General features: G+C 47.5%; 2 protein-coding genes across 2 annotated transcripts in view; one reads left to right on the top strand and one right to left on the bottom strand.

The window, feature by feature from the left end:
- LOC306930868 (ryanodine receptor 2-like) overlaps positions 1–17,354 on the top strand; it is a 170,084-nt gene that overhangs the window by 44,883 nt on the left and 107,847 nt on the right. The window contains 2 exon segments of the mRNA XM_079511964.1: positions 1,181–1,292; positions 3,293–3,436. Coding sequence (XP_079368090.1) covers positions 1,181–1,292; positions 3,293–3,436 — 256 coding nt within the window.
- LOC306930646 (uncharacterized protein) lies at positions 13,620–17,033 on the bottom strand. The gene is made up of 4 exons (XM_079511716.1): positions 16,970–17,033; positions 16,765–16,858; positions 14,308–15,379; positions 13,620–13,693 (listed from the first exon to the last, which is right to left on the bottom strand). The coding sequence occupies exons 2-3, from the start codon at positions 16,853–16,855 to the stop codon at positions 14,343–14,345; spliced, it is 1,128 nt and encodes a 375-aa protein (XP_079367842.1). The 5' UTR covers positions 16,856–16,858; positions 16,970–17,033; the 3' UTR covers positions 13,620–13,693; positions 14,308–14,342.

The following is a 17,354-nucleotide window of genomic DNA, read 5'->3' as shown; positions in this document are numbered from 1 at the left end:
GTGCTGGTGAAAGAAAAACAGAATGATGATGGAAAGGTTTTTTAGCTGTTAAACTGGGATTTGGGCATTATGCAATTATGGTAATTCTATAAACTCATGCTTGTACAACTGCAAGGTAGAAACTGTAGAACGATCTGGTAATAGTTTTCAATAGGATGGTTATATTTGTCTTCAAATTAGTTTATTCTGTAGCCAAAACAAATTGATGCAAAATAGTATAGTTAAAAAAGAAAAAGAAGAAAAAAAAATTATATTACTGCTTATATTACTGCTGGGCCGTTATAACGTGATGCGTTAACACGAGACTCTTATCGCGCGATAAAAAAAATATCGCCATTAATCTATTCTCAAAGTTGGGTCTGGGAGCTGGGTCTGCATAGCGGCCAGGAGGCGGGCCGTGTGTGTGCGCACACGCACGGCGCGCGCGCATGTGTGTGAGAGAGGAGGCGGAGCACTGCATGGAGTGCACTCTGTGAGAGGGACGGTAAACCGCAACACGTTAAAGTTCTACTTACTAGAAAAGAAAGAGGCAGCGATGGAGCCATAAGTCCATATCCATAAGTTCTGGGACATAAAATGCGCTAAATACTGTTATCCTGCTGCCTCCTGCTAGCTGTTGTGCTAAGCGAAAGCATTCACAACCACGGAACCACAACAAACACCGTTTTGACCAGGGTTGCCCCATTTCGTGACTGTGAGAGAGAAACAAGCAACCAGGTCTATGAAAATGTTAACAGGCCAGAGCAAGTCAGAAAATCCGAAAAAGCAGTGGTTCTCAAACATGTTTATCTGTAAAGTTTCTTTAAAATATTGGTGGTCCTTGACATGAACAAGTCCAAAGTAGACTGTTAGTACTTAGGTGTTTGCACACATGGTGCGTGTTTTCGGCCAAATATCGGAGAGAAATTCAGAGGACGTAAAAAAGAAAATCAACCTCACTTTATGCCAATCACGTTTGCTCAGTACACTGCCGAATATTTCGTCCGTGTAAAAATCGGGGACGATTTTATCAGTTTTCCGCAGCTGTCTAGCGACAGGCTGACAGCTAGTGATAGCCTACTACTTTCACATCCAAAAACGCAGTGAATTCGGGTCATCAAATCTCATTTCGCTGTGGAACTACTTTCACCATATCTTCTATGTCTGTGTGATGTGTTTGTATGATGTGCACCTGCTTCAGATCAACATGCTGCTGAGCTTCCGAGAGGAGACACAGCCAGATAACTGCCCCTGCCCAGAGGAGATCAGAGAGCTGCTGCTAGACTTCCACACCTGCCTCATCACACACTGTGGTAAAAGATCACAATGTCTCACCTTGTAACACCATGACTGATCCACTACAGTGGCTATTCTCTCTCTCTCTTTCTGTCTCGGCGTGTTCAGATTTCGGTTAATTGCGTGGGTGATATACAGTTGGAGGCCATCGATATTGTCCTTTTCTTTTTGCTGAGGTTTGCGTGATCTGCGCAAAAGGACAGTTAACCCATTTTGGGCGGGAACCCCTTTGTGTTTTAAACATTATGTTATAATTTAGCTATTGAAAAATAGCAGATCTACAAGCTCATAGCGCGCCACCGAGTGGCGCGCTACGAGCTTGTAGGTCTGCTATTTTTGAAAAATCGTGAAAATATTTATTTCAGAAAACTGGAGGATTTAGAAGGATTTTTTAAAATTTTGAGGTCAGGCCTAAATGGGTCAAATGATAAGGGACAATATCGGTGGCACCCAACTGTAGGCTGTTCCCCCTTCTCTCTCTCTCCCTCCCAATATCTCTACCTAATCCTCTCTATCTGTCTCTTGGCTCTTTTTCTCTCTCTGTGCACAGTGCACATGGTTTTTGAGAGGCGCTAGCCCCTCCTATGTTCAGCTTTGAGGGGTTGTGTAAACACAATCATTGTCCTAACACAAACATTGAATGCCATTGATAATGAATGGCCAGCTTTGAGTGTTTGTGTGAACACAAACATTGAATGCCATTGATAATGAATGGCCAGCTTTGAGTGTTTGTGTATACACAAACATTGAATGCCATTGACAATGAATGGCCAGTTTTGAGTTTTTGTACAAACACAAACATTGATTGCCATTGACAATGAATGGCCAGTTTTGAGTGTTTGAGTGTTTTTGTACAAACACAAACATTGAATGCCATTGATTTGATTTACACAATTTTGTGTAAACAAAAACATTGCGTAAACAAAAGTGAAGACGCAAATTGTGATTGGCCCGAATGAGATGATGTATGATGATAAGAGCGCCCCTCACTTCAAACTGGTGTGATTTTTGAGGGGCGCTAGCCCCTCCTATATACAGCTTTTGTCCACACACGTCTCAATATTTGCTATTGACAATGAAAGGAGAAATTAGGTCAAATGTCCGCTAAATCTTGTCCCCACACGTCTCATATTTGCTATTGACAATGAAAGGAGAAATTAGGTCAAATGTCCGCCAAATATGACTCAATTTAACAAACTCTGTCGGTCGGCTGTCGCAAGTTGGCGCCTGTCTGATGTCTGATACCTGCTCGCTTTGGGGCCCATCTCACAACGCCCCGGGGCATGGACAGCCATAAGGAACCTAGCGCCGCACAGCAACGTCCTCCATCCCAATCTGCACTGCTTGCAGCACCAACCACTTGCTAGCACAATTTACAGTTAATTTACTTAATCTTCGTAAAAAAACTCCAACGCCATGCCACAGTTATTTGCAACGTTTAAACTGCTAGAACGTTACTCAACATAACTTTTAAGTCCCATTCAGCCCGGGACGGGGGAATTAGCAGCCACAACGTTACGTGCGCTATCACATGCACTGTAATGCGGTGTTTCGAGACCACAACATGGAATGAGCGGGTCCAGTTAGCTACACTCCCAAAGTTACATTACTGTGACATGCAATGACCACCATGGCACCATCCTGTGCCGTCGGTAAAACAAAATGATAAACACATACAGAAATGCAATGACAGTTAATGACACCCCATAGCGATGATTTGATTGGCTGAGCAAAGTACATATTGAGGATAAAAAGTGAGGGCAGAAAAGTGAAGACGGAAAAGTGAGGGCGCAAATTGTGATTTGCCGGAATAAGATGATGTATGATGAAATAACGTGGGATGCATAGCAAGTGTTACCCTCTGTGTGCAATGTGTGTGTAGGAGGGAGGGCCACAGGCCTGTCTCAGACTAGCACGAGTACGAGAGAGGTCATCCTTGAGATGCGATGGCTCGAGGACATGCTTAATAATGACAGCCGTTGGAAATAGCCCCCTTCCTTTGCTGTCATTCTAACAGGTATTGAAATAAACTCTGAGCCAGAGGATGACAAGGGCGTTGAAATATCCATGATGGACCGACTCCTCAGCATGGTGGGGAGGGTCACTCAACTGAAGCAGATCTGCACAGAGACTGAGTTGGACGGTGGACCACAGAGTTCCAGTAAGTGCATCTACTGTAACTACTTTACAAGGTTTGTTTCCCATTTGTCTTATCATCTGTCCTTTGGTTAATAAGTGTTATGCTGTATCACAGAATTAGCAGTCCTGTACTATTATGGTAAATGGTAAATGGTGCATTTATATAGCGCCTTTATCCAAGGCGCTTTACAGAGATTGTGCATTACATTCACCCATTCACACACCGATGGCAGCGAAAACCATGCAAGGCACCAACTAGCACATTGGGAGCAATTAGGGGTTCAGTGTCTTGCTCAAGGACACTTCGACAGTAACTCTGGGGGAGCCCGGGTTCGAACTGTCAACCTTACGGTTACCATCCAGGGCCACCGCCGCCCTATCCACGTTATTATGCCAACAGTTGTCTGTTCATTTTTACAGTTGCGTTGTCAGTGCACTTTGTGCGTCACAGTAAAGTTCTAGCATGAATTTCATGCTTTGCAGCATTTCTGATTCATATACAGTACCAATGTTATTGAGTGTTTCAGCTGAGGTGTGCGGCGCCGAGCTGTACATGTACTCCCTAGAGTTAACTTAATGTGATAGCTGACACACCAGAAAGGGTATGGTACAGTATATATAATGAAAGCGAAATAGCCTCATGTAAATACCTTAATTGGACTAAGCCCCCTGGCTCACACAAGCTTTCCATTCTTACAAAGGAAAACTCACACTCGTGTGAAGTTAAAGTGCTCTAAACAAACATTAGGAAGTCCATAAAATTGGCTGCGTACTCTTGTTTGTTTAACCCATTTAGGCCTGACCTCAAAATTTAAAAACATTCTTCTAAATCCTCCAGTTTTCTGAAATAAATATTTTCACGATTTTTCTAAAATAGCTAAATTATAACAATGTTTAAAACACCAAAAGGGGTTCCCGCCCAAAATGGGTTAAAGTGCTCTAAACAAACGTTAAAAGTCCATAGACTTTGTTTAAAGAGCTCTAAACTCCAAAAGCCAGACTTTGGAGCTGAAAAAGTCCATAGACTTGCTGCCACATGACGCAATTCCAAAAACCAGACGTTGGAGGAGCTAGTGTCTCTCAAAAATAGCATAACAGCATATCATGAACTGTGATATAGCTTACAGCCTGCCTGGGAGCTTTTCATTTTGCTGGGCATCTGAAAGGAGAGCTCTTGGCATAGGGAAATTCACTGAGACGGATCCCATTGATGCTTAGCTGCAAACAGATGGCACATTATGTTGAAATTAGCCCCCTAGGGAGGGCAGGTGCAGCCATGGACCAGGTAAAAGCTTGGTCTTAGTAGCTTTCTCTCCACATCTCCACTTTCAGAGAATTTACGTCATATATGGACGAGCAAATCGGCTATTTTTGTCCTACACAAAAATGTAATTCCCATTGACAATTAATGGAGAATTTACGTCATGATGTACGATGACAAGAGCGCCCCTCACTTCACACGGGTGTGATTTTTTTTTAGGAGTACTACTACTAAAAATACATAATGAAGTAACAATAATGGCTTTAGTCAACCCACACTCTAGGTCGTCCTCAGACAAGCCCTCCATCGTCGCTTCCAGTCATCCCGGTTCTCCATACATCTGTCCAGCTCGTTGGTGCTTTGCGTTCCTGTGTCGTTCTTTTTTTGTCTCCACCAGGCCGAAGGCATGGGGAGAGAGTATGTTTTGCACTCCGTCCGTGTGTCCGTCCGTCCGTCCGTCCGTCCGTCCGTCCGTCCGTTACCAGCTAATCTCCGGCACCGTTAACCCGGTCGATGCCAAACTTTGCACACACACTCCCTGGATGCCAATGATGAACCTCTGCCCCACATTTTCCAGAACGGCCTGTTATAGCGCCACCATGAGGCAGCTTTTCACATTTTTACCTAAAACTGCACCGATCTGCGTGAAACGTTGCATGCACACTCCCTAGAGGCCAAGGACAAATCTTTGACCTGCATTTTCCGCATCTGCCTTTTATAGCGCCACCAGGAGGCCGACTTTTGTAAAACACATTTTTGATATTACTCCTCCAGATTCTGTCCAAAAATCTCACAAATCGTTACACAGTATCTCTTTTTTTTTTTTTTATTATTTTTTTGCGGCTTACGCCTTTTATTGGTTTTTGAAGGGACAGACAGTAGGCTGACAGGAAACGGGAGAGAGATGGGGGAAGACATGCAGTAAAGGCCGTGTCGGGCTCGGGAGTCGAACCCGCGGCACACTGCGACTGGATTACCAGTCGGGTGCCCAGACGGTTACGCCACCGCCTGGGCCACACAGTATCTCTATGGTCATGTGCTCAAGTCGGATCTGTCCGATATTTCATATTCCATCCTAATTGGCTATAATTGGCTTTCACAGTTTGCAAGTTTGCCCCGTTTTGAACAAAAGCCTCAAATCATGAACGCAACATGCAATTTACGTGAAATCTTTCACACATTTTCTTACTAGGCTGAGGAATATATCCCACCCTTTTCACATTGGCCTGTTATAGCGCCACCAACAGGTTGATTTTTGCAAAACACATTTTTGGAACAAAATGCCTCAAATCATCCAATTGGCGTCACCAGGCACTCTGCATTTCCTCAACAAAATGAAGAAAATTGTTGCAAAAAACTAACAAACAAAAAAACATGTTTATATTACTCCTAAACATTTTGCCAAACATCTCACACAGTCCTATCCTCCTGGTGGAGACATGTGCCCAGAAGGGCACTTTTTCTAGTTATCCTTTGTATCTGTCAGTGTGAACTGTGAATACAGCATCCCTGCTTTAGCTGGCTCGATCTTTACCTTTACATGGTAGCGAAGGCTTCATTCCCTTTAGACAGACTGATGTTTTGATCTTTATCAAACAGTAATCCATAGAACAAGAAACTTCGGGTTACTTCAGTAACCTCAGTTGTATAAGTGACTCGAAGAAGAGAGTCATATGGGGTGCCGCCACCTGGTGGCGCAAAAGCACAGAAACTCTGCATGTACTCACGAACAATTTCATTGGATCGTGAAAGTGTCGCTCACGGTGAAATCCCCAACCCCACCCACTTGGTATAAAACCGGGGGTTGGGCCCGTGAGCGTCATTCCTATCAATCTACCTTTCTGCCGCTGACAAAGCAGAAGGGCGTCTTAATGACTCTCTTCTTCGAGTCACTTATACAACTGAGGTTACTGAAGTAACCCGAAGTTGTATTAAGTTCCTCTCTCGAAGAGAGTCATATGGGGATCATAACACTCCCGTATGATCACACCGGCTGATAGGACCGATCCAAGGTCCACCTATCAAGAGACACACGCAGGCCACCCACAGGCGTGGCACGTGTATACTCCCCTAAGGAGGACGAGTAAAGGCTACCTAGGTCCCTGACCAGGTAGAACAAAGCCGATAGCGGGACAGACCAACCTGTCCGACTGCTATCAATCCCTACTAAGGAGCCGACAGCAAGCTGCCTTATGTGCTCGTGAAACGGGCTCGATGGCTAACCATCTCATAGAGCCACTCTAGGGAATGCTTGTGTGAACATGGGGGCACTATGCACTGTCAATCATTGTGCTGCGGCACCCAGGACTGCTTGGGCTAAGTCCCTGGGTGCCACGTCAAGATTGTAATACGTGGCAAAGGTCAAAGGAGACGACCAACTTGCCGCTGCGCACACATCCTGGATGGGGACGCCCCGTGCCAGGGCCCAGGATGCCGCCATGCCCCTCGTGGCGTGAGCCTTTAACCCTTCAGGGAGCTCCACCCCACTACCGGCGTAAGCCAGTTGTATAGCTTCCACAATCCACTGTGAAAGCCTCACCTTTGTTATAGGCTTCCCCTTCCACCTGGCGTGGGAGGCCCAAGAGACAAAGATCTCCCTGTCTGAAGGGAGCTGTCCTGTCCCTGTACAGTCTGATCGCCCTGACCGGACAGAGACAGTGTAGCCGCCTTCTCCTCCTCTGAGGCAAAAGGCGGCGGGTGGAACGCCATGAGCTCCACCGGGTCACGACCAGCAGGAAAGGTCTTTGGCTTGAAAGACAAGTTCGGCCTAACCGTGACCTTAGTGTTGTTACCACTAAATCTCATGCAGCTCTCATTGACTGAGAGTGCGTGGATGTCACTAGCACGCTTCGCCGTTGTCAGTGCTACCAGCAGCGTGGTCTTCAGCGAGAGAAACTTCAAATCCACTGTCTCCAGTGGTTCGAATGGTTCCTTTGTAAGCGAGTCCAATACCACCGTCAGATCCCAGGCTGGGACCAGGGATCTGGCAACCGGTCTAAGGTGTAGGACACCCTTCATGAACTGACGGATCAGCGGGTGCTCACTCACCGGTCCGTTGTTCACACCTAAGTGGGAGGCTGATATCGCCGCCAGATTGACCTTAACCGAGGACAAGCCTAGACCTCTGTCCAGGAACTCCTGCAGATAGGTCAGGATGAGCACCACCGAGGCCTGGAAAGGGAGGACCCCACCAGGCCTGGCCGAGCACCAACGTTGAAACAGCTGCCAAGCCGTGTTGTACCGGCGTCTGGTGGAGACTGCTCTAGCACTCAGAATAGTCTCTATGACATTCTGTGGCAGACCTGCTACCGCAAGCGGCGCCCCATCACGGGCCAAACCCAAAGGTCCAAGTCCTGGGGGCGCGGGTGGAATATCTCGCCGTTGGCCTGCGTTAGCAGATCGACCCTCAGAGGGAGTCGCCATGGGTCGCGATAGAGGAGGGAAGCGATGTCCTGTCTCCAGGACCCCCAGGCTGGAGCCACTAGGAGTAGCTCCGAGCCCAGAACTCTCACCCTGGCTAGAACTTGTGGGATCAGTTCCAGCGGTGGGAAGGCGTAGAGTAGGCCCTGAGGCCACTGATGCGCTAAGGCGTCCAGACCCAGGGGCGGCCTGCCTGTGAGGGAGAAGAACAGAGGGGACTTCGTGTTCTCCTCCGTGGCAAAGAGGTCCGCCACCGGAACTCCAAAGCTGTGCCACATTTGGCCCACCACCCATGGATGGAGGGACCATTCGCTGTAGCGGAGTGGGCCTCTCGATAGGAGGTCCGCGGCTGAGTTCAGGAGTCCTGGGACGTGACAGGCCGTGAGGGAGAGGAACCGGCTGTCGCACCAGATCAGTAGTCTGTGAGCCAGTGAGCACAGACGCAGGGATTTGAGCCCTCCTTGTCTGTTGATGTAGGCCATCGTCGTGGTGTTGTCCGTACGGACCAACACGTGATGTCCCCCGAGGAACGGCTCGAACTCCTTCAAGGCGAGGAAAACCGCCAGAAGTTCCAGATAGTTGATGTGAGCGGATCCCCTTAGGGAACCGTTCCACACCCCTCTGGCCGTCCTGCCCTCGTGAGTGGCTCCCCAGCCCGAAAGACTGGCGTCCGTGGTGACCACCCTTCTGGACAGGGGCAACCCCAGCGGTACCCCTTCCGTCAGGTTGCGTCTGTCGGACCACCATTTCAAGGCCAATACACAACCCGGGGAGACTCTCACCCGGCGTCGTGTGAACCTGGGAGGCAGGTGTAGAGACTTCAACCATCGTTGGAAAGGTCTCATGTACAGCCTGCCCAGGCGTGCCAGAGAGATGGCTGAGGCCATGAGGCCTGCCATGCGCAGGCACACCCCGAGTTGAAGTGTGCGGCCTGTCCTGAACTGTGCGGCACACTTCAGCAGGTCGTCCACCCGGTCGGCGCTCAGTTTCGCACTGTATGCGACTGAGTCCAACGTGATGCCTATGAAGTCCGTAGACTGCGTCGGCGTCAACATGCTCTTGGTATGGTTCACGTTGAAACCTAGGGAGGCCACATGGGACAATACCCTGGCTGTGTTCTGTGTCGCTTCCTGCGCCGAGTCCGCGCACAGAAGCCAGTCGTCGATGTAGCTTGCAACCCGGAGACCCTGTTGTCGTAACGGGGCGAGAGCAGTTTCCGTACATCGAACAAAAACCCTGGGACTCAGGGACATCCCAAAGGGGAGGACTGTATACTCGTATACTCTCCCCTGAAACCCGAACCTCAGGAACTTCCTGTGGGGTGGGTAGATAGGGATGTGAAAATAGGCGTCTTTTAGATCTATTGACGTGAACCAATCGCCTGGGCGTATGGAACGTGCCAGAGACTTGGCCGTCAGCATCTTGAACTTGAAAGTTTTGAGGTGTCTGTTGAGTGCTCGAAGGTCCAGGATAGGACGGAGCCCCCCCCCCCTTTTTCTTGACCAGGAAGTAGCGGGAGTAGAACCCGCTGCGGCTCTGGCTGAGGGGCACCTCTCTGACGGCCTTCTTCTCCACTAGAGTCATTATCTCCTGTTGGAGTATATGGCCAGCTTGACCCCGTGCTTCGGTGAAGATGACCTCGCCGAACGCGGGGGGTCTCATAGCGAACTGGAGTCTGTAACCCTTCGCTAAGGTGCGCAGAACCCATGGTGACGCGCCGTGGCGCTCCCACTGTGCAATGCGCCTGGTTAAGGGGTGGTCCGCCCCCAGACCAGAGACATTTTCGGCATGACCCGTCTCCCCAGTGGCGTTTGAGCACGCCACCGGCTTCATGCCCCGCCTCTCTGCAGTGGGCAGCCCGTGGGTTGCTCCTGACAGAGAGTTCATGGTCCCCCGACATCGGTGTTCTTGTTGTTTTTTTGTTTTGGGCAGTGCCTTTATTACAGAAAAACATGGAACATGTGCATTTAGTGCAGACCTGTGTGGCTTGGTCACGGGCCCGCCAGTGGCGGGAACCCGTGTCATGAGCCTCGACCTCTTGTGGGGCGGCTCGGGAGTGCAGTCCGAGACTACTACGCCCAGTGCAAGTCCTGAGGTGGGGGGGGGGGGTGGGGGAAGACGTCCAGGTGCGCCTCCCCCGGGAGGCAGGAAGTGTCACTTCTTCTGCTGAGCCTTGCCGGCCTTGGGGGGGCCCTTCTTAGCGCCGGTCGCGGCTGCTGGAGGGCGGCGGCGTTGGTCAGTGGGGCGTGGGGGACGTCTGTCCCTCGCGTCCGCGGAGGGAGCCCTTGGAGGAGCTCGTTGTCCGTCGTCCCTATCCTGGCGGGGGCGTTGAGGCTGGCGGCCACGACCGCCTGGGCGCTGGTTCTGACGTTGGCCCTGGCGTGCGGGCTGGTGTTGAACCTGGCGAGGAACAAAGTCCCTGGACTGGGCACGCGGAGGGCGGGTAGGGGCAAAGGTGATGAGTGCCTCGTGGCCAGGTCGTTGCTCCTCGACTGCTAGAGCCATTCTTTCCAAGGCTCCTTTAAAAAGGCCTCCTGGAAGGATGGGACCTTCCAGGAGATCCTTGCGTATGGTGGCGTCCAGGGCTGGGTTGGTGTCAACCCACCTGGATCGTTCAGCCACGATGATGGAGGTGGCGATGCGTCCTGCTAGTGACGTGGTCGCCCAGACGAACTTAATCATCTCCTCATGTATGCGTTTGATCTCCGCCACCTCATCGCGGGAGGGGACAGCCCCCATACCCGCGAAGATGGCTGTGAGAGATCCTTGGAGCAGTGAGGTGGCGTTGAGATGTTTGCCCTGTGCGGCTGCAAGGGCATACAACTTCTTGGCGGCCAGGCTGGAGTCCCTTTCCTCCTTTGATGGGAGGAGAGGCTCTCTGGCCAGTGGTCCGGCTCTGGGAGTCTTCCTGGTTGGGGAGGCGGTCTCAGGCTCCCCGTCGCGTCGCTGGGACGTCGCTGTCGGGAAGCGAGGTCTAGCGCCTGAAGCAGAATAATTATATTCAATGCGCCCAGCTGTTGGGGGGAGGGGGGGCCATGGTTCAGGGGGCGCTCCGGAAAGACGGTCCCTGAGATCGAAATTGTCAAGGAAAGCTCTATCTTCATAGGCTTTGACTCTGGCCAGCCTTCGACCCTTCTCTCTGTCTGTCATCTTGGAACAGGCTGGGCACCAACCTGGCTTCTCAAATGCATCTCTGATGTGTGGAAGACCAAGACAGAACATGCACAGTGCATGTGTGTCCGTGGGGGAGAGGAGGTAGAGACAGCCGCGTCTGAAGCAAGACTTTGGTTCAGCGGGGGAGGGGTCAAAGTCACAGTCATCACCGCCGGTGGCCATGGTGCGTGACTATTCGAACTTTGGTTACACTCGTAACTACCCGGTTCTTTCCGCGAACCTTGGTTACACTCGTAACTACCCGGTTCTTTCCGCGAACCTTGGTTACTCTCGTAACTACCCGGTTCTTTCCTGCGGAGAATGCTAGTAGCCGGCGCCGTTCGGCTGGATGGCAAGCTAGCGTTGCAACCCGGCTACGGTGGTTGCTTGTTGTTGTAGCGGTGGGGACGCTAAAATCAACGCCTAGCGGCTGAAGATTAGCTAAAACACCGGTAGCAAGCGAATCAGCGTCGCAGCCTGCTGTAGTGGCTGTTATGATGATTGTTGTAGCCGGTTGAAAAGATAGTTGTTGTAGCGGTAGTAGCGCTAAATCAACGCCTAACGGCTGAAGACAGGCTAAATACCGATAGCTTGGATGTTAGCTGTAAACTGTGTAGCTAGCGAGGCTGTAGCTAGTTAGCGCGACGCCGGTAGGCCGCCGGTTAACAGCGGGACGTAGCGTGTAGCTAATGGGCTGCTGGTGTCTAGCTAGTAGCTGGTTAGCACAACGCCGGTTAGGCCGAAGGCTAACAGCGGGGCAGAAGCGTAGACGAGGGGAAAAGGGTGCCTAACGGCTACTCTTTAAGCAGCGGGCTCGCTAAGGAGGGAAGCTGAGAGCTAGTAGCACTAGGGAGGCTAAGCTAGCAGGGCGAGCAGCAACCCTGAACGTGGCAGCTAACAGTAGGCCAAGCGAAGCAGTAAGCTAGCTGAGTGCTAAGGCGCAAAGCTAGTAGTAGAAGAAGGACTAAACAACAAGCCGCGTGACTGCTCACTTGTGTTTTATTGTCCGTGTAAGGACTTACTGCTGGAGAAAAACTTCTGCAACGTTCGTGAGTGGGAAAAGCACCTTGCAGGGGCTGCGAATCTCCAGGTACAAGTGTACAAACTCGTCCGTTCTAGGGAAAACTTTTTCAACAGCCGGTGGTGAATTTCTTTGTCAGAGCGATGTGGCATCTGCGGCAGAAAGGTAGAGGAATGACGCTCACGGGCCCAACCCCCGGTTTTATACCAAGTGGGTGGGGTTGGGGATTTCACCGTGAGCGACACTTTCACGATCCAATGAAATTGTTCGTGAGTACATGCAGAGTTTCTGTGCTTTTGCGCCACCAGGTGGCGGCACCCCATATGACTCTCTTCGAGAGAGGAACTTAATACAACAGGTGATTCCAATAATCATCAACAAGCATTAACCAATTAGAAATCAGGGCTTGGCTAATAGACAATTGATAAATATTTTAAACACTGCAAATAGCAATCTGCATGTAACATTACATTACATAGTATGTAATAGTAGTAGTAGCTAGTAGTATATGCAACTGACCTAAACTAGATTCTATGCAGTGGCTTTTGTGAGAATATTCAACAAATCCTTCTACATCTGGTTCTCAATGCAACCTGTAGTGAAATGAAAAATACGTTTTTCACACTTTTAGACCATATCCGTGGTCATCATATGGGCATACCTAACAATAGATGCCAAAAAAACGGGAAAATTCTCATTTTTGTGTTTTTATATCAAACGTCCATAAAAATATATTTTTTATTACTTCCTGAAAACAAAAACGTGCTGCATGATGACGTGTCGAGGCCAACATCGATAAAAGCCAATAAAATTCCCCATATCTCTGCATCCGTCCAGCACAGGCTGCACAGCTGCTACTGATTACAAACATCTTCCGTTTTTATTCCCATTCAAGATAACATCCAGGGAGTGTATTACTCGGTTTCAACTTAATCATCACGCTAAAAAATGTATCTGAAAACATTATAGGGTAGAAATAAGCCACATAAGAGTAAACTGGTAAAGCTGGACGACTATCTGATTTGTAAACAAACATCCACACGCTGTCCTGCGTAGCATAGCTCATGCATAGCTACGGCCCCTAGCTACCGTCCCATCCCCTGAAGGGATGCGACGCTCTGATTGGTTCAGAAACTTCATAGCGGTGTTTCAACTTGAAACTTCACAATAAATGTCCACCATTTCCGTTTCACTACACCTTTAACATGTTTAACATGTAACATTATATGTTATTTTGTAATTAGACCTTTCCAGCATGTTCACCTAAAAACAGACAAGCTACACAACAGGGTGCATTATATGGCTTTTATTTGAGGGTCACAAATTATGAAGAAACATCCTTGAAGCCTCTGTGCCTTTTAACAATCCTCATGCATTATTAAAAACAATGGTGAGGAGATGATAATCTGGGCGTTACTCTGGAGCTGTGGAAGAAGCACAGAAAGACATGAATACCAAAACCAATGGCAAATAATTTACTCACATGTTTTTGTCAATGATTCACCAGTTGTTATTGGTGTTATTCAAGAGCGCATGTAGTTATATTCTTTGCCCTTGCGCATAGTATTACAAAATATTATTTGATATTGTTTTCTGTTTGAGTAAAAAATGCACTCAACTGATGAATCATACTACAAAGCTTTTTATGTCTATGCCTGTTTATGACCTCAATTATATCCTAAAAACCTGAACTTTGAACATTCAGTGGATTTTATGTGGTATGGAGTTTTCTCTGGGGTTTGGAAGCCTTTTGAGCTGCAATGAAAACAGGCAAAACAGTGAAAACAGTGACATCTGCTGGCAAATCCCATTGACATAATGGGATTTGCAGGCTGTGACATCACAAACAGCAGGAAAAGCAGAGCACTTGTTTGAGCCAGAAAACCCCAGACCACAGAAAATCTACTGAATGTTAAAAGTTCAGGTGTTTTGGATGCAATTGAGCACAGAAAACCTAAAAAGAAAAATTACAAAAACATTTTTTTAATGTTACAAGCCCTTTAACAATACAATGTTTTTAATGTGTACAATACAGTACCTTTGACCAACAACTTTTCTTCTCTGTTTATGGGCCTATGCGGAATCCTCAGCTGTTTCACCCTCTTCCAAATCCTCAGCCTTTTCACCCTCTTCCAAATCCTCAGCTGTTGCACCCTCTTCCAAATCCTCAGCCTTTTCACCCTCTTCCAAATCCTCAGCTGTTTCACCCTCTTCCAAATCCTCAGCCATTTCACCCTCTTCTGAATCCTCAGCCGTTTCATCCTCCTCTGAACCCTCAGCCGTTTCATCCTCCTCTGAATCCTCGGCCATTTCATCCTCATCTGAATCCTCGGCCATTTCATCTTCTCCCAAATCCTCAGACATATCATCCTCTCCCAAATCCTCAGACATATCATCCTCTTCCATGTCATCCTCCTCCGCATCCTCTGCCATGTCATCCTCCTCATCCTCTGCCATGTCATCCTCCTCATCCTCTGCCATGTCATCCTCCTCCTCATCCTCAGCCTCTTCTGTCTCAGGGACATCTTCGGTCTCTTCTGTCTCAGGGACGTCTTCGGTCTCTTCTGCCTCAGGGACGTCTTCGATCTCTTCTGCCTCAGGGAAGTCTTCGGCCTCTTCTGCCTCAGAGACATCTTCGGTCTCTTCTGCCTCAGGGACATCTTCGGTCTCTTCTGCCTCAGGGACATCTTCGGTCTCTTCTGCCTCAGAAACATCTTCGGTCTCTTCTGCCTCAGGGACATCTTCAACCTTTACAGGCTTGGGGACATCTTCAACCTTTACAGGCTTGGGGACATCTTCAACCTTTACAGGCTTGGGGACATCTTCAACTTTGACAGGCTTGGGGACATCTTCAACCTTTACAGGCTTGGGGACATCTTCAACCTTTACAGGCTTGGGGACATCTTCAACCTTTACAGGCTTGGGGACATCTTCAACTTTGACAGGCTTGGGGACATCTTCAACCTTTACAGGCTTGGGCACATCTTCAACCTTTACAGGCTTGGGGACATCTTCAACTTTGACAGGCTTGGGGACATCTTCAACCTTTACAGGTTTAGGGACATCTTCAACCTTTACAGGTTTAGGGAGGTCTGCCTGCTTGTCATTAGCTACAGCAGGATAAAAAGAAACAGTTTTGTACCATCAGTTTACAGGGTAGACATATTTAGATTTAGTTCTTGTTGGTGCAAATAGTCAAACCTATCAACATGAAATGTCAGCCATAAAATATTGTGCTACTGTTTCAGCTTTCAAACACATCAGTCAATATACAAGATTTGTATTTGGTATACATTATATCTCATATTCTTCGAGCCACACATATAGGGTATTTGGGGGTGGGGCCAAGTCCGCCGTTGTATTGGGGTTGTGGGGTGTGAAATCTGGTATATAGTTTTTTTTATTGGCCTAAAATATTTTCTACTGTATATACATACATTCATGAATCCACTTGCTGACGTACCGGCTGTCGGTATTGAGCTATGGCCGCTTTTAGCCCAAGGTGTGTTTTTTGTGAAAAACTAATGCTTGAAATGGATTCAGAATCATGAAAACCTCCTAGTTTGACATGTCACATGCTACATAAAGCATAATGAAATTTAGAAAATCTTGCCTTATATAGGATGTTAATGGTATGGTCACATATAAACCCCTATTAAAAAGATTGCTCAATACTGACAGCCGGTCAGCAAGTGGATCCATGAATGTATGTATATAGACAATATTTTAGGCCAATAAAAAAGACTTTCCCACTTTAAACAAAAGAAGCCTGTTGACTGCCAGACTAAAACAGGTATCAGCATTGAGTTTGTAAGATGCATTGTATACAGCAGTGGTTTTCAACGAGTGGTCCGGGGACCACCAGTGGTCATTCCAGGTGGTCCCCAGCCAATTGATTGACAGTTTCTTATTAGACCTTATTAGATCTTTAACTCTTGAGAGTTAAATTATTGTTAAACATCTGCATCACTTAAGAATAATTATTTTGATCAATGTTTGCCTGTTATATCTCCTATCGTACCAACATTCACTTTTCAGTGGTCCGTGGCTCAAAAGCAGAATAAATAATGGGCCTTGATATGAAAAAGATTGAAAACCACTGGTATACAGTAATAAAAGAAATGTCTATCCTTGCACAAAATTATGGTTAAATATATAGTGCAGTGTGCAGTGGTGCAGTGACCTGCAACATGACAGACATGAAAAAGATGTACACAAAAGGTGCCGAATCCACACAAGAAGCACCTTTGTTTGCAAGTCCACCACACACATTGTACCAACAATGAAAAGATTGGATGAATAAACTAAAGAAAGTAGTATTCAAAATAGCAATATATACTGCAATTAATGCACAAATGCACAATTTGCAAGGTTTGTACGATGCTTTGTGATTTTGTGAATGTGTCAAATCTTTATCCTTAAATGTTAATGCAAGGCATTAAGGAGGTGACACATGACAAGAATTGAAATGTTATCTTATGAAACTGCATGTTACCTGGCTTATCTTCAGCTTTCACATTTTGCAGTGCTGCGCCATTAATAATAGCCACCAGAGCAAAAAGCAGGAACACAATTTGGGTCTTCATTTTCTGCAAGAATGTAAAGGGATGTAAAAAAAAAAGCTGTCAGTGTACATGGCCAACAATTATTATAAAGTCTATTCATGTAATTCTCATAAGCAGTAATTGCATTATTATCACCTTTAGTAGTTTTCGGAAGTCCTTGGCGGTGAGAAGAACCTTGAAGTGATGTCTTCAATATGCGACGAAACTAGTGTGTGAAGTATATCAGACCCATCACTGGAATATATACTCACTGTTTGACAAATACAAAAGAGTTGCAAATAGCCCTGAGCCATTACAACGTAATCTCTGTTTACATAATTTCTGTGTAACACTAGGGTCCATGTAATTCAGGACACCTGCTGCTCCACTATTGGCTGATCAATGACTGATATTTGTCTGACACCTTCTGCTCCACGATTGGCTGAGCTCGGATCGTCAGATCATTAATGTGTCATTCATTACAATAATAAGGTGAATAGATGAGTAGTTGAATTATCCCTGGAACACCCTTGGAACAAAC

This window comes from Electrona antarctica, assembly GCF_951216825.1.
Source record: "Electrona antarctica genome assembly, chromosome: 10".
NCBI lineage: Eukaryota > Metazoa > Chordata > Actinopteri > Myctophiformes > Myctophidae > Electrona > Electrona antarctica.
Note: the sequence above shows the minus strand (reverse complement) of the source record. Positions and strands in the feature narration are given on the sequence as shown.